At 39.7% G+C, this 21,245-nt stretch overlaps 1 protein-coding gene across 1 annotated transcript in view; it reads left to right on the top strand.

Moving 5' to 3' along the window:
• The window catches only part of PIEZO2 (piezo type mechanosensitive ion channel component 2), a 309,479-nt gene that overhangs the window by 173,303 nt on the left and 114,931 nt on the right, over window positions 1–21,245 (top strand). Inside the window, exons 6-7 of the mRNA XM_056854258.1 lie at window positions 11,340–11,541; window positions 12,608–12,821. Coding sequence (XP_056710236.1) covers window positions 11,340–11,541; window positions 12,608–12,821 — 416 coding nt within the window. The remainder of the gene's footprint in view (window positions 1–11,339; window positions 11,542–12,607; window positions 12,822–21,245) is intronic.

The raw sequence follows: 21,245 nt of genomic DNA, 5'->3' as shown, positions 1-21,245 counted from the left end.
ATGGGATAGCATCTCGTATTAGGCCTGACAGAGAAAAAGAGGCTAAGGCCATTTAAGCATGGCTGTTTCCTCGCGGTCACCCCCCTGATTACTGTGGGGCTTTGCTTTGATTATGCTTGCATCTTCTGACCTCTGACCTCAGTTACTCCAACAGGCAAGTTGGCGAAGGTGCTGATAGCAGTTTATTTATGTATTTTATTGCATTTTTACTCCTCCTTCCCCAACCGAAGGTCAGGCTCAGAGCGGCTTACATGATCCAAAATGTAAAAAAAAAAACCAATAAAACATTTTAAAATACAATTTAAAATCGCCCAGCTCAATCTAATAAATAGGACAATAATGCCCCCGATGACACTAAAATCCAAAAAGTAGCCATCTGCAGCCGGTAGATGAATCTGACCACCTCCAAGATGGTATAAGTGGCACGCTGCAGTTGGGCTATTAACAGCACCTACTGACCCCAACCAGTTCTGTGCCAAGACCTGAGAAAGCTGTAATCAATAAAGTCAATTTATTGGTCAATTTTTGCCAGCATGTGTGTGTGTATTTTGTCCTCCCCACCCCCACTCTAGGCACAAGTAGGCCATTTATGCATGGCTGTTTCTCACAGTAACCCTGCTGACTACTTCAGGGTTTTGCCTTGAGTATGCATGCATTTTCTGACCGTCAGAGGTCGCATTGCTCTCCCATAGCGTTTCCGCACATTTTACCCACGTTTTCTGGATTCGTGTTTAGCCAGCATCCAGAAAACCCAGGCAAAATGTGTGGAAACCTAAGGGGAGAGTGAGGCAACCTCTGACAGTCGGAAAATGCATGCATAATCAAGACCAAGCCCTGAATTAGTCGGCGGGATGACAGCGTGGAAACAGCCATGCCTAAATGGCCGTAGTTTCATGAATGTGGCACAAACAGGGAAAGAGTTCAGTAATTGCTGCTACCCACTTCTTCAGCCTTCTTATTCTATTCTGCAAATTCACCCTTCCCTGTGTTTTGGGATATTGGGGGCAGTTCTGCCAAACAGGATTGCCACTGTAAGATCTTCCATTTCCCTTAGGCTTTCATGATTTAAAACTATAGACTATTGGAAATGTGACTAACACTGTACTTTAAAGTCACAGTGAGATTGTAATCTTCTGGACCCACTGAAAGTATAACGTGTCTAGGTGTTGAGAAAGCAGTCTCAGATAAAACGTCAACATGGGATAGATCATTGTGTGATTACTTGCTCTGTGATAATTGCAACCATTAATGATTTCACACACAAAAACCCAAACAACATTTCACTAAACCATTTGGTAATGACAGATGTTAAGGAAAATGAAGACAAGTAGTAAATCACAGAGTGCCTGTTCTGCCCACCACCACCCCTGGTTGGTTTAATGGATATTCACACAATCACGTTAAAATAATCCTTCAGGATGAATTCTTAATACATCCAATTTTAAAGGCCCCATCCACCTCTAACCTAAATCTCTGGGCCAAAGGTGTATATATTTGTGAAAAGTTACTTCTTCTGGTCTCTACTACCTGCTTTTCTACTCCCTTGAAAATTAATAGGGTAGACAGTTTTTATTTAGAGGTGTGGTTCAGTTTCTGTAATATCAAGGCAAATTATGTTAAATGTTGTTAATGTATTTAAAATCAAAGATGAAACAGGAACAGAACTAACATTTAAAAAAGACGAATGTTGAATATGTTGACCACAATTTTTGATCGTTGTAAATATAAGATATAGACTAGAATACCTTATTTTATGGGTAGCTTCCTGAAAGAGTCAGTTCAAGTGTCTGCTAAACAGGTTAGAACCCAGAAAGTAATTTCAGGAGTGCATAGATCAGTGCAGGGCTGGATTTAGGTTTGATGAGGCCCTAAGCTATTGAAGGTAATGGGGCCCTTTATATGTCCAGCTGTCCTTTGTCAACAACAAATTGTCGCTGTTTTTTGTGTTGAATATATGCTATATGGTAATTTATGGACCTAATTGGTATCTAAAGCCATTTGCACATAACAAAATATGTATTTTATCAAAGTAATTGTTGAACTGAAATACAATTAAGAAGAAGTATATTCATAGTGAAATAATTATTATTTCCTTTAAAAAATTTGGGGGGGCCCAAGAGAATGAGGCCCTAAGCTATAGCTTGTTTAACTTATACGTAAATCCGGCACTGGCAGTGTATGCTTTTAAAATATGCAACTATCCCAACTGAACTGTTTGCACCTCCCTGTTGAAACACGCCACTGTTTTCTCATCTCCAGCATTCACTATGCAAATTATATTTCTGTTGGATCAAATTAGATTGAGTCATATTCTTCAGAAATGTGATAAGCATAAAAATTGATTCAATGTTATTCCCAGGATTTTATTATTATTTATTGTTACTTTGATTAAACCCCACGGTTCTCCCCAATGGAGACCAAAAGCAGCGTACATCATTGTCCTCTCCTCCATTTTATCCTCACAACAACCCTGTGAGGTAGGTCAGGCTGCGAATATGTGACTGGCCCAAGGACACCCAGCAAGCTTCTGGGTAGAATGGAGATTCAAACCTGGGTGTCCCGGATCCTAGTCCAACACTTTAAACACTACACCACAATGGCGCTCTTGCAGTAATATAGCCACAATTTCAGTCTCAAATAAAATTATAAAATTTAAATATAATTCTAGTGAATTATAATTAAAATGTAACTTAAAATTTTGATTCATTACTCTAGCAGTATTTGTACTCTGTTCTGCAGAGGTGATAGTGCATCTCTTCTAGTGCATATAGAAGCATGTGTATGGCTCTTTCCTGAGCAGAGACACACAAGTGTTTAAAATTGTAGGTAAGTTCCTAGCCAGCATTACTTTAAAAAAAATCAAGTAAAAATACTGAAATGTTTCTGTATTGAAGTTCTATTTATAAAAAACAACAACTGGAGTATATTAATGAGTTACAAAAGAGTGCTTTTTAAAAAGGTTTGCCCTTCAGCAGCTGTTCTTCTGAACAAGGATGTGGAACTAATAAATATTGTAGTTAGGCTTGGCATTAATGTATGCCCAGCATCCTATGGTTGGCCTTAATTGATTTGGGTTCTGAAACTAACATGCATTAGAGGCTGCTAATGCAGCGTGCTGTTTGGGAGACGGTTCCTCCAGTTTTGATTTACAGCATTGCTGCTAAATTTGGGAGGAGAGTCAGGAATCGGCGAACAGAGCTGCACATGGTGCTGGCATACAAGGCCCTTTACGCTCTTTCAGAAATATCACATCCACTTAATCATTTTCATTCCTTATCATTTCAGCACAAAAAGGGTTGTGAGGGGAAACACAGCAGTGCCTGTGTCAAGTTCCTTCAGGAGTTATTTGGGGGACAGCCTTAGATTTAAATATCCTTTTACCTTTTGAAGAATTATTTGGCTCTTCATCCTCTTGCACATCCATCGTATCATTTTAAAAGATAGGTGTTGAAAAAGCACATACAATAATTTTATTCTTCTTTGAAATACATCAATGGTTAACTAGTGTCAATTAATAACATACTGCTGTCCAAAGTGTATTTTGGTCTCCAGTTGTCTACAGTGGAAATGTGAGCCATTCGGCTTGATATAAAACCGTTGAAAATTGTCTGCTGCCTGTTGAAATGCTTGAATGTCAGTCATCGCTGCGCTGCAGAGTTCTGTACCAGGCATACAATTCTCTATTGAATTTTGAAACCTATAGGTTTCAAAAAATGTTATATCCTAATTTGTGAGTAGTTTTATTAAAGCAATTTGATAATTCACAGAGTTCTGTTTCATTCCAAATTCAAAGGTTTTCACATAGAATTCTTAAGGATTTGTGTAAATTGGATTTATATTAACATTTTATGAACTGTTTCTAAGTGGACAGTAGATGCAAAACTGTTCTTAGAATGGATGGCTCATTTTTTATGAATAAACTTGATAACCTAGGTGCATTATCATGTGTCAGAGCTGTTTCATTTAAAATTAAGTTCCCTGATTTCTGACTGGAGGAAAACTCACAGAGCTTCACAGAGCCTTTGAAGCAGGCAGTTCATCTTACTTGAATGATCCAGATACTTGAAGGAAATATTTGTAAGCCTACAAAACTCTGCTGTAAGCTTACCAAACCAACTGCAAAAGCTCTATAAGTTAAGACAATTAGTATAAGTCTCATATGAACTCACCTATGATATAACAGTTAGTGTTGGACTAGAATCTGGGAGAGCAGGTTCAGATCCCCAATCTGTCATGAAGCTCTCTGGGTGATCTTGAACCAGTCTTTTCATCTCTGCATAACCCACCTCACAGGGTTGTTGTGAGTGTGAGGATAAAATAATGAAGGAGGGGAGAATAATATATGCCACCCTGGGCTCCTTGAAGGAAGAATAGGATAAACATGTACTAAATAAAATAAATAAGTAATAAATTGACTCAGGTCAGCTGATTCAAACAATAATTAAAGTACGAAATCCAAACAGTAATGTTTATATCCCTAACTTTGTGATCTGTTTATTGCATTTTGGTCTTATCCTTTGTTCAAAGAGGAGTTCTCTCTTCCATTTTATACTTATAGCAACCTTGTGAGGTAGGCTAGGGTGAGAATATTAGCAAGTGTGTGTGTAAAAGAGAGAGAGAGAGACTGGTCCAAGCTCAGTGAATTTTAAAGCTGAACAGGAATTTGAACCTCGGCCTCTCCAGTCCTTGTGGGACATCCCTGCCAGTTTATCCCATTTGCTCTCACATTATTCCCCCAAATCCAAACATTACTTAATTTCTAACATATGGCACGTTCATGAATTTATTACTCTCTTGAAAGAATGGATTTTAATTCTGACCAGGGCAGCTTGTTAGTGCATGTGTCATTGAGATCTGAGAGGCTATCTCAGTACATCAATGTTTATACTATACCAGAGGAAATATTTAAAAGCTGGATGTTAATAAAGCAACCTCAAACATTAACTAATGGATATTCTGGCCCTGAACACAGCGGTAGCAGTCACAGCTGCCGTAGAAACATTGATGCTTCCTGCCTGTGTTTTATCTGTATTTGGCAGTTTTTAAAAATTATGTTTAGTGGTGAGTTTTAGGACTTAATCCAAAATGTCTGAACAACCATATACTACATTTAATTTTCTCTGGAAGTGGTCATGGAGACCCTTTCTACGTAGAAAAGGTCATGGCAGTTCAAATTTATTACTTGATAAATGCTACAAGTGTTTAGATTGGAGATGTTTGATTTTAATCAGCATACCCAGAGAGTTGCAATTATACAGTAAGCAATCTTGCTATGGGTGAAAAATTCTTTTTTTTTTACCCTTAGTTATGTTTAGTGGCGGAGATCCAAAGAAGCATGCTGTTCGTGTTGAAGAGCTTGCACACTCCTTCTGTGAAATCTTTTATTTATTTATTTGAGCAACCTCTCGTGACATGCCACAAATTTCTGAAACTCCAGTGGATTTCAAAACCAGTTTGCCGTGTGGCATGGGGGCAGGGATGCTGCTGCTGCTTAAGAAACAAGAAATCACAGAAACAGTCATGCAGACTAATACTGAGGCGTGTACAAGCTTGATGTCATTCTGTGATTTACACTTATACTACAATGAAATGGAAACTTGAAATCTGATTGTGATCTTTGATTAGCGTACATGATGCACTGGGAGTGTCGTGTACAGACCATCTCGCCTTCTTTTAAAAAACTCACTTATCATAAACTATCAAATTATGGAAGCACCTCACAGTAAGTCTGGGCTTCACCCTAGTTTGGAATAGTTGCAGGCGTATTCCCATTTATTAATACAGGATTACCAGAAGGGTAACTGGACTGCCAATAAAACAAATCAGTGGGTTATAGATCAAATCAAGGCTGAACTGACCCTAGAAGCAAAAATGACTAAACTGAGGCTGTCGTATTTTGGTCACGTCATGAGACGACAAGAGTCACTGGAAAAGACAGTCATGCTAGGAAAAGTTCAGGGCAGCAGGAAAAGAGGAAGACCCAACAAGAGATGGATTGACTCAATAAAGGAAGCCACAGCCTTCAGTTTGCAAGATCTGAGCAAGGCTGTCAAAGATAGGACATTTTGGAGGACTTTCATTCATAGGGTCACCATGAGTCGGAAGCGACTTGACGGCACTTAACACACACACACACACCAGAAGGGTGAGACTTGAGGTGCAAAGTTCCCACACTGTAAATGTTCTGAGAACCCAGAAAGCCAGGCAGTCAACTTGCCTCATTTTCTTTCATGCTGAGAGATTCTGGATTCCTAGAGAGGCTTTTTTCCTGCTCTGGCTGCTGCAACGATGTCAGGCCAGCCCCTCTTGATTGCTGCTGTGCCAAGTCTCAATGATGACATACACAACAGACTATAAAGATCTCTGGCAAAGTGCCAAGGATCCCAGGGCAAATTTGGAAGAAGCACTGAGACTGTCAGTATGGAGAACCCAGAGTATTTTATCAATGGGAATAAGTAGTACACTCAAGCGGTCAACTCTAGAACGCACATGTTAAGATATGACTATTACAAATGCTCCCCCACACTCTGAAACATGCAATATTTAGAAAGGGGAAGACAAGTAGCCAAAGAGTTAGTGTTAGAGAGAAGTTGGGTTTATAATTACCTATCTGCAGAGTTTCCAGGCAAAAATCCAAGTCCTCAGTCAGGAGTACCAAGCATTTTGCAGCCAATAATCCAGAAAGCAAACCTGAGGGAAATGAAAGTGAAGAGGTGAGGCATGTAACATATGTCAAGAATGGGAAAAAACTTCCATGGCTGCACTCAAAAATGAAAGTAGAAATATGCAGGAACTTCCAGGGAGGGGCTAAGACAAGCAAGGATATATAGGATATATATCTGGATATATAGTAAGAGCACAGTACAAATATGCTGAGGCCAATTTGGGGACAGATTCTGTCACCAGTTATAGGATTTGCTGCTTGAACTGATGAGATTTCTATTCCCCAAGCTTGGAGAAAGGGGAGGGGAATCCAGATGAGCTAACAGGTGTTACCCTGGATGTCAGGGGAGAATACATATACATGGCCTGGACATATGCACCCTTCCAATCCTTGTATGGGATCCAGTCTGTAAATACACAGGTGCATACTTGGAGTGATATTGGGAGAAATTAGAGACCTTTAATTTGATATTTTTTTGGGTACAGAGATAGTGAGAGATGAAGGCATATTTTAAATGCAGCATGTAATTCAAAGTTACACATAATCAAGGAATTTGGTTAAAAGCAATTAAACATGATTCTCTCGTTTGAGCTGAGATGAAATCTGCCTACAGCTGCACAGACCTTAGGAGTGTCAGGAGTTTTGATGATGAAAACTCCTTATCTGAATGTGAGGAGGTCCTGGAAACATTTCCAAATAATGAATGAGAGGAGAGTTCTCTGGGTGGATGGGAGATATTTTGCTGGCGGTCTTCATTACTTTATAGAGCTGGGATGGGATTCTTGGTGGGGATTCTAACTGTCCAAACTGTCCAGTAATGGGACAGTGTCATTGGATAACATTATAGCTGAGCACAATAATGTGAGTCTGGTTTTTTTAATGTTTGTTTGTTTGGTAGCTCATGTGGGTAAACCAGATGTCCTGACCACCTTAAGGGGACTCACATACTAGACAAACTAGGGAACTGCAGTGCAGGGCATAATCCTAGGCAAAGGAAAAGCTATATTATTTATTTATTTATTTATTTATTTATTTATTTATTTATTTATTTATTTATTTATTTGGACTTATATTCCGCCAAAGCCGGGCGCAGGGCGGCTAATATCAACAAAATATCAAAAAACAATTAAATACGTATGTGTGTTAAGTGCCATCAAGTCAAAAACACAATAAAACATTCAAATTAAATATGATACTTTGGTTCTTGTAGGTTATCCGGGCTGTGTGACCGTGGTCTTGGTATTTTCTTTCCTGACGTTTCGCCAGCAGCTGTGGCAGGCATCTTCAGAGGAGTAACACTGAAAGACAGTGTCTCCTTCAGTGTTACTCCTCTGAAGATGCCTGCCACAGCTGCTGGCGAAACGTCAGGAAAGAAAATACCAAGACCATGGTCACACAGCCCGGATAACCTACAAGAACCAATGAACTCTGACCATGAAAGCCTTCGACAATAAATATGATACTAATTTAAAATCCAGGAATTCCAAGCTAAAATCAGATGGCACTCAAAATTGACACACAGTGCTGGGCTAGCACACAATTGTTTGCTGTGGTTTTAGGGAAGGGGGGAAATACAAATCATAATTTGTTAATTTTTGCATTACAGCAAAGTTAATGATAAAAAGGATATTGAAAGCCATGTATTTGAGGGAAACAGAGAAAGAGTAAATCCATGGCACATTTCCAAACCTTGATGAGGATTGTCTGAACCATGACAGCCTGTTGAAATGACTGAGAAAACACTCATTTAATATAATCTGCTTTGAAAAGCATGAAAGAATTGAAGCCATATTCAGAATGCCTACTACAACCGTTATTCTTCTTGGGGGGTGGGGGTTCAAAGGGATTGGACCTTTGGAATCCAAAATATTCCAGTAATTGTATTGCATTGCTAAATTGTGTTAGCTTGTTTCCCCCCTGACTTTCCCACTGATATATTCCGGGCTGTAATAAGAGTAAGAACATTTTTATGGTTAATTATTTAAGCAAAGTACCTTCATTCAGCACTCCCTAGCAATGATATTCGACAGCCTATAATATATAGTAGAATTCTTCTGATTAGAGTTAATCTCTTCAGGATGTGCCTATTGAGTGTACACCCTGCTGACCGTGTTCTGAAAGCTATTACATTTATTTATTTAAATTCCTGAAAATGAATTGTAACTATGACAAAATAAAAGTTTGAATTGGTGATAAGGTCATTCTGTTTGTCATGGTAATGTTTAATGAGATAGTTGAAAATAGTCAGACTGTCTCTTCATTTCATGTTGGTGTTCATAATCTGTAATGATATTTGAAACATATTTTCTGAGCATTTTCAGGAAAGTATTTTCTATGTGGTCCTCTGAAGGAGAAAGATACAGTTGGCAAAGAAAGAACTAAGTGACTGGGGAAACCAATCTCTTCTCCTCATGGAATCACTCTCTTAGCACCAACAGAAGGATAAGATGTCAAATCGCTCCCTTGTTCTTGGATAGATTAATAGTTTTTACTCTGCAGGAACAAATGATAAAATATTATCTGTGAATAAAACTCCGCTTTATAGAAGGTTGAAAACAAACTTGCATTTCAAATTATAACTCATATTTAATGTTTATTTAAATGGACTCAGCATGTCCAATTTACCATCCAAAAAGTGCTGACATAATAAACTGTTCACAGTTCATAGGGAAGAAACACAACTAGGGTATGTTAAAAACTATTGCCCTGATTTTCTGGTAAATGAATTTGTTCCTCTGTATACCCTTCCCCATTTTTCTTTATTGCAACCGAAACTGGCAGCTGTATCATTTAATTATGCAGTTGTTGCTATATTATAAGAAGGGATGGGTGATATCTGATAGTCTTGCTTCATATTTTTTTATACTGAATCATGACTAGAGAGACTAATATTACATTCAGACAATATTACATTCAGGCATGCCCGTGGCCCCCCTGTCCTCCGAAGGGCTTAAAAAAGCCTTTTAAATTTAAAAAGTAAAAAATGGTGTATTTTCCCCCATTGAGAACAGCAAGGCTGTGCCAAGAAAAATCTGGCGTGGCAACGCTGTTTTTGGAGGGGGCGTTCCCAGCCTGAAAGGGGTCAGGAAGCTGCCTACTTGCAGCTCCGCCCTAGGAACACCCCCCCAGCTCGACAGTGCAGGAACTTGCATCATTGGGATGCCAGCGGGAGACCTTATCTATATATCTAATTCCCAACTGTGCTCCTGCCTGCAGATACATAAATCCACAGATCAGGGAAATACTACCCCCAACAGGTTTTTCTATAGACTTGGGGGACCCCCTAGGTCTGCTGAAAAATCTGATTTTTTTAAAAAAGGGGGTGTTAAAAATTTTTTAAAGAGTTATCTGTGCACACACAGAGAATGTACCTATCATGGGAAGCTGCTTCAGTGGCAGAGGAGCCCAAGTGCTGCTGGCAAGCCTGTCTACAGCAGTGGTGGCGCCCGGGAGGCACTGGCAGACTTATCCGGCTGCAGCCAGGCTGGAAAGTGAGCGGGGGGGAAAGATGGGATTCCCCCCTGTGAGTTTCATGGACCTCCCCTGCTGGCTCCGGGCAAGTGGCTCCTGGCAAGCCAGTAAGAGAGTGAAATGGGGGGGAGAGGCTCCAGGCAAGCTAACAAATGAGCAAGGTTGGGGGAAGAGGAGGAGGCCTGGAGCCGCAATGGGGGGAGATGGAATTCCCTACCCCACGAGGGGGAGATGGGATCCCCCCCCCGCAAGTTTTGCAGGCCCCCACTTATATTCATATATTGCCAAAATTTTACCCCTCTCATGACTATAGCACAAACAAGCATAAGCTTCTTGCTGTCTCTTTCCCCACAAGGTTGCCAGCTTTGAGTTAGGAAATTACTGGAGATTTGGCCACGGAGCCTGGGGATGGAGGAGTTTGGGGAGGGGAGGGATCTCAGTATGGTATAATGCGATAGAGTCCAGCTTCCAAAGCCGCCATTTTCTGTAGGGGAACTGATCTCTGCAGTCTGGAGATCAGTTGTAATTCCAGGAGCTTTCCAGGCCCCACCTGAAGGTTAGCACTGCTACTCCCTACTAGACTCTAACAGCCTCTTTTGCTGTCACATTTTTCAGTTATGTCACCTTAGTATTTACTTACTACATACCAGGGGCCTATGAAGGATCACAGGAGAGGGAACTTTGAAATCCTACTCATCCCCACTCCGAAATTTCCCCCTCCAGGTTCAGTGAGCATTCGGTGTCTTGAAAGGCAGTGCAAGACTTGAGAGGAGTGGGTGGGATAATATAGCAGTAGAGATTATTTTATCTGATGTATATTTGGTCGCAGAGAACTCTTTTAAAATAGATTTAACACACACCCCTTTTTAAAAAAATCAGATTTTTCAGCAAACCCAGAGGTTCCCCCGAGTCTGCAGAAAAACCTGTTGGGGGTAGTATTCCCCTGATCTGTGGATTTATGTATCTGCAGGCATGGGCACAGTTGGGAATTAGATATATAGATAAGGTGGTTTGAATTGCAGTTATCAGGGATGGAAAGCAAAATGGAGGTTATGGTGCATGATTAATATAGGGAAGGATACTTGTGAATTAACACTGGGGTACATGACATGGGATGTGCAATTAATATGAATATTTAAAAAGTTAGGTAAGGTCTTGTAGTTAATACACTTGATATATCACTATACTTTTCTCTCATTTTCAGAACGAAGGAGAGGGAATAGGGGCAGAAGATGCATTAATATATGAAGATTTTGATGATGCAGAATGTGAAGAAGAGGAAGAAACAACAAAATTAAAATTGCTGCGGCGAATTGCCTCAATAGCTTCCAAAATCAAGGAAATTATTGGCAATGTTATAACCACAGCTGGAAAAGTTGTTGTTACAATTTTACTTGGTTCAACAGGTGGGTTTTTTTGAATAGTTGTTCAAGAGCCCATTAGATTAAAGAAATATATGAGCTTTTAGTGATTGGGAGCTTTGGGAAATAGCCGTTTTAATGGTAAAGGGCTGTATATATTACTTAGTTGCTTTAAATATACATTTTAATGTAATTTTAGCTGTTTTAATTTTTAATATTTGATTGATTGATTGATCAATTGATCAATTGATTGACTGATTGAATTTTTATCCCACCCTTTCTCGACTGGGGTTGGGCTCAGGGTGGCTCACATCCAGAACAACAACATCATTCCAGTTAAAATACAATACATCATAATAATACAATAAAGTATCATTAAAATCTATGGTATATCCTAAAAATTCACAGGTTAAAACCAGAAGATCCAGATGAAGCCTTTCATAGTAGTACCAGTAGCAAAGCAGTCAAGTGAGAATGTGTAATAGGTAGAAGTAAAGATAGAGCAAAGATAGAGTAGGGAGGCCAGCTATGATGGAATCGTCGCTGCCCTCAACCATACGCCTGGCGGAACATCTCTCTATAGTTGAATAGCCATTATTCTCTGCATTTTTTGTGATTATTCTCAGCAGTTGCTGCCCACTTAGGAATACTAATTAGTGTGATGCTAAGAAGTGGAATGTGCTTGTTCATGAACCATCTGGTAGTACTTATTAAATCAGGATAGATAACCACAAGGTCCGATTTTGTGCTGCAGAATAACATTTCCTTGCTGTTTGTTTCTCAGGTTAAGAATCAAGGCTTGCACTGTCTGCTGATAATTTAGGCCTGTTTCTGGCAACATGAAAGTATTCCAATTCAAGCAAATTAATAATGTTCAAAGTACAGTTCCTTAACTGGTTATCTGCAGACTGAGAAAGCAAAAATAATCTAAATTTATGTCTTCCACATAATACAGTAAAACAGGAAAATGGATTTCAGTTAGTAAATTTATTTTCAGTAACTGTTTTTTTGCCTAATTTTTAAAAGCATCTTATTCTGTTTTCATGTAGTACAGTTATCTTGAGTACATAAAACACTAACTGCCCTTCAATCTTTTTTTTTTTTTTTGTAGGAATGATGTTGCCATCCCTGACCTCAGCTGTATATTTCTTTGTATTCTTGGGGTTGTGTACATGGTGGTCCTGTTGCCGAGTATTTGATCCGCTGATATTCAGCTGTCTCTGTGTACTAATGGCTATATTTAGCGCAGGCCACTTAATTGGACTTTACCTATACCAGTTACAGTTCTTCCAGGAAATTATTCCCCCAGATGACTTTTATGCCAGGTAAGAGGGTTTCTATGCATTTAAGAAATTAGGGCACACTCTAGTTTGCCCGGGCTTGCCCTTTCATCTAACAGGTGATTTTAAGCTGCAGTTACCACATGGTTATTATTGATTCTAGAGTTAAAAGAAATTATGTGTAATAAGTACATCTAAATAGGAACAAACTTTAAGTTATGTGTTGTATCTTAAATGAGTATCACAGAAGGATATCAGGAAACAACAGAGCTGTAGTAGGTGTTACTGAATACAGGGCTGTGCTGTGGTGATAAATAACATGAACCTATTTAATAGTGTGCAGTCTTTCTGGGAGATAAGTTAATATTAACACCATTAGAGGTGCTCTTACTATAATTTTAAACATCAAAAAGTCTGTTTTTTGTATGGTCAAAACGGGAATTCTTAAGGCAATGTTTATGACATGAAAAGTTAGCAAACAGGTTACCTTGGGAAATGGATAACAACTGTATGATAAGGCTTGCTCTGGGTAACTGTTCCGTCTTTTCGTGTGGATATTGGATGTCCCTTAGTTTAAAATAATGGCACAATGCAATGCAATACAATACAAGGCCTTACAGTGTAGCCATGCTACAAGCCCATTTTCACAGGTAAACCACCAGATGACCACACTAACAAATCACTAATACCCATTGTTTTGATGTTGGAAGGACAGATCTCCAAATTAGGCCTTATCATCTGTTGGCTCCCAGGCTTTGCTTTCTTTGGGATCAATCATCATCTTCACCCTGACAGCAAAGATCTTCCAAAGACCTCCTCCCCTGATTCTTGGTCACAATCTTTTCAGTCTGTGTCTCAGGGTAGAGATTCCAGTAGAGATAATCAATCTCTAGCTCCAGGTAGAGCTTCTATAGGGATCGGTATAGTTTCTGGCCAATCATCCTGGAGTACTAAACTATTATTGGGAGGCTAACTAGATGTGCTATGAGTCATGGAACTGCTACCTTCCATGTATTCTGGGCCACTGTGCTGCTCCCTCGGGGTGAGGTTCCTTGCACCCTAGCACAATTATGTCCTGCCAGGTTTTTCTTGCTGAGGCACCTGCAGTTCCAACCTACAGCTGTGAAATCAAGTGCCCTAGGTCTGGCCCCACCTCCACTGTTTTTGACATCACTGATACTCCTCAATTGTTGGCTATGCAACCGGTTCTCCACTTGTCACCAATGCAGGCTGCTGCATGATAGATTTTCCTGTGTTAGGGATTCAGCTTTGAGCATCTCAAACAGGATGAAGGACCTTCACGTTTGGATTCTGAGGATTCTAACAAGGCTTCAGATTCATCACCCTCAAATGTTGTCTTGGCTTGCAAACTCTTTGTCCTATGGAAGACATTCTACTCTGCTATAAACAAATCTGTATGGCCGCTGTGCTTGGCCATCAAATCGCACCCCATCCTCCCAGGAAGCGGACCATGTCTTTGGAATCATTGACTCAGATTCACACATGTTAGTTTCATTCCAGATGATCCCAGCTCTGCTGAGGATTACCAAGGACACCTGGTTGAAACCAGCCTCTGCCCCATCATTTGAGGACCTGTATAGGGTGCAACTTCAGATTCCTCTTCACTCATCCATCACCAAGTAGACCTATAGTTGTGGCTTTGTTATGGAAAGGGCGGCAAATTTCTCATTCAGCTCCAACACTTAGAAGGAAGAAAGCTGGATGGAATGGGATAGGACCTTGGCTGTACTGTCCTTCAAAGTATGAAACTATACCCAGCTGCATGATGTAGTATCATTACTTTCTGTTGGAGATCTCACCAGTGTTTGACCACCTTCCCAAGGAGGTAAAGTGAAGTCTTTCATGACAGTGGCTGGTGACATAAAAGCATTCAGCTGATTGTAGGATTAAAACTGCGGCAGATGCCTTTGCAGTATGATGCCACATGTGGTTCCACTCTAACTCTTTGCAACCCAGGACTAGGACATGGACTAGGGGAGGGGCTGTGGCTCAGTGATAGAGCATCTGCTTGCCAGGCAGAAGGTCCCAGTTTCAATCCCTGGTGTCTCCAATTAAAGGGTCTGGTGATGTGAAAGACCTCTGCCTGAGACCCTGGAGAGCTGCTGCTGGTCTGAGTACACAATACTGACTTTGATGGACCAAGGGTCTGATTCAGTATAAGGCAGCTTCATGTGTTCATGTGAACTCACAGTGCTCTGCATTAGAACTCCATTGCATCTTGCAAGACATATCCAACATGTCTTAAGTCTCATGGCACAGAGACCATGAAGAAGTAAGAAAAGGCTATGATATTCTAAATATCAGTATGTGTGTGGGTATTTGATTTATTACTCTGTGAATTAGAGGAGTTCTAAATATGTAGGTTTTCTTCTGCCATCTACAGGCCAGAGTAAAAAATATTTTCATGACATCTGGCTGGTACTGTTATTCCTTTTCATTTCACGTATTTTAAAGGGTAGAAATAGACAGTTGTGATTACTGAATTTCCATTGATTTATGTGGGATTCCTAATTTCCTATTTTTTCATCCATGTTTGTAAAATTTTTAAAAAACTTGCCCTTCAAAAAAAAATGAAGCATTTGAAACAATCGCTACATTCTGAATAAATCATACAGTCATTTAAATCAAAGTTTATGCTACTAATCCTCCTTGTATCTAGTTTGTGGAAGTGTGTTAGAAATTCTTCAGCAGCAAAAGGCAAATTAATTATGACTAGGCATACACCAAGATTAGTCTGATGCATGACACACAAATTGTGTTTTTAAGATTGCACATTGTCACTTAGGCTCCATTTTTAACACCAAAATGAAAGTAATCCAGTGGTGGTGACTGTTTTCCTCATTTTTTATATGCAAAACAAGGCTGAAGTATGTACTGCTCTACTGAGATGTTATCAATCTGCTAAACTGAAACTAGTCTATAAATGGGTCCATGTAGCCAGGAATCTGCTGTGATCTTGTCTAGAACAGTAGAGGTGTCAAGATTCCTTTGTCTTGTCTACCTTGGTATTCATGGAATGCTAACATAATTTGCAATAAAAGTGTTTATTATATTTTAATGCTTTAATTGAAGATGTTTGTAAACTGGGATAAATTAAGAAAACACCAGAGTCCAGTTATTTACGCATTATAATCATTTATTTCTGAAATGGATTTTAGAATTGCAACATCTTGGTCTAGATAGAAATGTACAAGAATTTTTTATACACTGTTTGCACTTCTGATATAAATATAACAAAAAATACTTCTGTTTCATATAGCTCTGTGTCAGCTATCTATACTACTATGAAAGAAAACCTCTACAAAGTAGATAGACATAGTATTTAACCTCACACAAACCAATAGAATCTTTAGAACTGATAAGTATGTATATTGAAAATACGGGATGAAATACAGATTATAAATATATGATGGGCTGTAAGCTCTAGTCCTGCGGCCCCATTAAACAGACTTCAGCAGACAACCAATCCACAAAAGCAGTTTTATTGGGTAGAATCGACAGGTTTCAGAAGCCATATTCAAAAGGACACTGGTAAGGGTCAAAGGCAAGGTACACAGCATATATGGAAGAGCAAAAGGAGATAACCGGTTACCCAGGCAACCCCCCCCCCTCCAGGAGGCAGGAAGGAGTACTTGGCCATTCCTACAGTATGGGAATCTATGAAGACTAAACACGGGGCATAGACTGGCCTTGGACAGAATAGCACAACAGCACCTGGAAGCAGCACAACCGCACTACCGCATACCATCCTCATGGCCAGCTCCTGACATGGGCTGTGATGTTTTGCCATGTAAATAATGTGTGTGTGTTTTATTCTGAATGATTATCTTTTTTCATTTTATTGTAATATATAATAATAAAATAATGAAGGTTGGTATATCTAAAGACAAAACAATAAAATGAAACTGAAACTAATGAATGTGGTGAAAAGCAGCAATGCAATGAACAAAAGCACACAATGCTTCATGATTGTTTTGTTATTTATTATTATTCTTATATCCTGCTCTCCCCAGCAAAGGCACTATCTAACCAATATTTCTTGTGTTAGGAAATAGACCTTCTTTCCAAGCTGAAATTTAATTAGAACTGTTTAGTTAATTTTAATTCAAATTTTAATTCATAGAACTTATAAATGGAATGCTTTCTTTTGGGGGAGTTCCCCATAAATCAAGCATTTCTCCTTCTGAACTGGTAGAAGAAGAGATGCTATGGTGCTCACAAAGGTTCACTGTGTTCTGCTTATGAAGCTGATTTGGCCTAAAAGCTTTGCTTTCCTAAGGCAGCAGAGCTCTATCAGAACTGAGTACTAAACATTGTGACTAGATGGTGTGCCTCAAGCAAGCAGAAAGTGTCTCTACTCATATACTTTCTGCTTATTTAACTTCAGGCCCCGGTTTCCATGTCAAGGCATTAACCTAAGAAACCCTGAGCAAGAGAATCTGCCTTTCAGATCTCGTCCTGAAAGAATCACTTTTTTGCGCTTCCTTGGTCCATAATGTAATGTAAATTCTTTATTGGTTTCAGTGTGCAAGTGATTTTGAAACGTCTCTCTTCTATTTTCTTCCTGCTTTCTAACCCATATTAACAATATTCGTATATGTGCACAAAAAGCACTAGAAGATCCATTGGCACTCATTCATATCCTGACTTGTACAAGTTATTTACTTTGCAACTGTTTTAATGTGTAGTTTCTTGTACATGGGATGATGGAAATAGACCTCAAGCCAGATTTGTAAAGTGATTGTATTCTTACACATGTTTTCAATAATAATAGAAGGGAAATAAAGGTAGGTATGCCATTTATGGCCATTAAAGCCAACAAGAACTACTGAAAAAAATGTTTACTATATAGCTGTGATCATTCCATTTCTTGCAGAATATAGTGTCTATTGTGGCATCATCTACACCCTCTAGATTTCTTACAGTTCTGGCTTTTATTTTAAATAGTAGAGTTTTGTTTTCAATCCAAATTGTTTAAATTACTAGATTAAATAATACTTGTGTGATTTATTCCGCCTTTGCTGAATTTGCTGAATTTGGCTTTCTGTGTTGTGGAATATTTTTTGACTGTTGGAACAGAAGTAGTACTGCCAATACAATTAAGCTAGTGGAAAATATGAAAGGGAAAGGGTTGCTGGATATTTGGAACTGATGCTGAAAGGTTTACATGATGTGATGGACAGCAATCCTTTTTATGTTGTCAAGCTATAATGAAAAGAACATAGAACAATGTGCTTTTAATTATTATTAAACTGTGATGCCTTGTACAAGAAGCAACAGTTCTTGGCTGGGACAGAGAATAGATTTCATTATGAAGTAGAAATACAAAATGAAAGATTGTTAATTTTTCTCTTTTATAAATTGACCATAATACTATTGTGGCTGTTAAACTGTGAGAATCTGAGTGAACGTTTTGACAGCTTCTTAACTGTTATCTTTTCTAGAAATCTGTTTTCTTAATAATCATTACCTAACATTATAGAGTTGGGATAGTTTGTGAGGTAAATGAGGAAGATACTAGGAGGCCCTGCAAAGGAAAGGGATGGTAGTTAATAGGAGGGCTAATACACCTAAAAATTATGCATATGCCAACCATGAGACTGTTTATCTGAACTTTAATCACAGTAGATGCTACTCCTTTCTTCTTCGTATCATTGTTCCAAAGCAAGATGGAAAATCAACAGACGCTTTAACCAAAGTTCACTGTTTGCTTTGGTATATCTCAGAAGAAGCTACTTAGGTAGTTGGACTTCCTGTGCTTCTGGTGCATCTTCTTCTTGGTGTTCTTGAAGTTGTGCTGTCATACTGACTTTTTCCGATCTCTGTTCTCAGAGCTGTCATTACATGGTGATATTCCTCTTCTGGGCCACCTGCCCAACATATCTAAGTTGCTCAGTGAAGTCTGCTATTGCCCTTGCCAGATCTTCCTGTTGTAAAACTGCCTGTAATGTTTGAGTTCCAACTGCAACCTCCCTCATTGGAGGGGAGAACAGTTGGGTTGACTGATACTTGTGCTTGCATTGTGGGGTGTGTGGTTTCTCTACCTGGAAGACCAGGCGTTTTAATTTCAGCTCATGTAGGTTTCAGCTCAAGGAATTTTTTTAAAACTCCTGCAGTCTTTCCAAGTTTGCTTACCTGCTCAGTCTGCTGCTTATACTGAAGCAAATCATTGGTCTCTCAGTATTGGCTACTCAGATTGGCAGCAACTTTTTAATAATTCAGGCAGAAGTCTTTCTTCACCTGCTACCTGATTCTTTTAGCTGGAGATGCGGGGGATTGAACCTGGGACCTTCTGCCTGTGTCAGCTGTCTATTTACCACTGAGCCACAGCCCCTATCCAGCTTCTTCTAAGAGCCAGATTTCCATTATATTCATTTTTACAGGACAACCATCCATGATAACTACTGGCTTCAGACAATGATAACAGTGTTTTCCACATGCAGACAGATGTATAATTTTCCCATTGCTGCTGTAGTTGCTGATATAGTGCAGTAGCAATGACGCTTCCACGTGGCAATTTCCCCCACATTTACCCTGTACCCATCTCTTGGAAGCAGTCTCTTGGCAGCAATCACTCTCCCAGCCACTGCAGCTTTTTGAGGTGGGTGGTTTGGGCTTCCTACAGTAACCCAAGTTAGGGATATTAAGAATTTTGACACAAACTTGGCTACCAGCCAAACTTTTGGTAGCAGTGGCAAATAGGTGTAGGTGAGGAAGCTGTTAGGAAGCCGTCTTCATCATGCAGGTAGATTCAATCTGATGCATCTGAGCAGCTTGGTGCATGATCAGTGCTCTGCTCATGAGCAGTGAGCAGAATGCAAACCAAACCTGTATCTTATCAAGCATTCCTGATCCAAATAGATAGCCATTACATCTCTTACAATGTAAGAGGCTTTATGCCCAAACAGCATTTTTTGGGCAAATTCGCCCTTATAAATCATAAAATATGGAAGGAAGACCAATTATAGAAAGAAACACAGTAGAATATCATTATCCACAGTTATCAAACAGCGCATTGCTGAGGTGCGCAGGCGACCACGCCGTCCGTGTCCTTCCTAAGCTGCCGCACCACGTTGAGAGTGACTTCCAAATGTTTCACCCTCCCTGTCAGGCGCGGCTCTTGCCGCCTCGTAAGTAACCTTACAGACGTGGCTCACGACACATGCCTCCTCATGAGTAAATTTACAGACCCTGCTCGCAGCTTTCGCCACCTCGTGAGTAACCTTACAGACATGGTTTGTGGCTCTTGCTGCCTTCTAGTTACTTTACAGACAGATTATAGCTCTGGATCGCTCCTTTTCACAAGGACTGTAGCTTTTGTTTTTTAAGCCTTTGGTTGGACTTGCTTTTTGAAACCATTTTGCTTTGTGTAACCTTGATGGATGTGCCTTCAACATCTTGTTTGCTTATTACTTATTCTGTTGATTTTCTAGTGTGACTAATAACACATTTTGTTTCTTCTACTTGTTTGTGTTTATTATGAATATTAATTGCAGTAATATACTGTATATTTGAGTGGAGCCCACGTGCTGTTTAGTACCTGGAGGTTGGCAACCCTACTGAAGTGAGGACCAGCGCATGCAGGGGGGAGAAGGACAGCACGGACACACCGTGGGAGGACTCAGGCCACAACTTTATTGATTATGGTTTCCTCAGGTCTTGGCGCAGCATAGGTTGGGGATAATGGGTGCAGTTGGTAGCCCACCTGCTTCCAGCACCTTCCTTAAGCTGCCTGTTGGGCTAACCAAGGGCAGAGGGCTGGTATTAGGGCAGAGCTGCTGAATGCCAAACACCTCCTTTCAATCTGAGCTGTGTGCCAGAGACAAGCCCGCAGGACTGCATGCCCCACTCATTCCATGATGGACCAACCTCTGGGGCAGGCCACAGGTAGCTGCTTGAGAGCTGACTGGCTGACAGCCAGTGCTGGGCCCAGTTGCCCCAAATCATCCTTGTCCCCCCACTCCCGGCACAGATATTTAAGCCAATATATTTAAGCCAGTTATATCTCATAATCTGAGCTGTACTTGATTCTCATGGCAGTGTACAATATTTTTTTAAAAAAAATACTATAAAAATTCTTACACTTTCAAATTTAAAGCAAATGAAGATGTGCCAACATACATGAGTTGGCTTGGCATTCACTTTACCTTTTATTTATTTAATTTTATTTCTACCCCGCACCTTTCCCGGCAAAGCCGACCCAGAGCGGCTATTAAAAAGCTAAAATAAAATGTGTACACCCAGTATGCTTGCTCATATATTCTGGGCCTTTAATAATTATTTTAAGAAAGTTGTGGATTTTACTGCTTCAGATTTCCTACTGCATAATGCTATGTGGGTACATTTTCCTACCTAGCAGAAGGGAGTATGCCTTATGTTCATGAATACCCTGTGCTGTTTTGCTACATTCTGTCTTGCAATAGTCAATTCATGTATACCCAAGATAAC

The sequence above is a fragment of the Euleptes europaea genome, chromosome 8 (genome assembly GCF_029931775.1).
Source record: "Euleptes europaea isolate rEulEur1 chromosome 8, rEulEur1.hap1, whole genome shotgun sequence".
Lineage (NCBI taxonomy): Eukaryota > Metazoa > Chordata > Lepidosauria > Squamata > Sphaerodactylidae > Euleptes > Euleptes europaea.
Note: the sequence above shows the minus strand (reverse complement) of the source record. Positions and strands in the feature narration are given on the sequence as shown.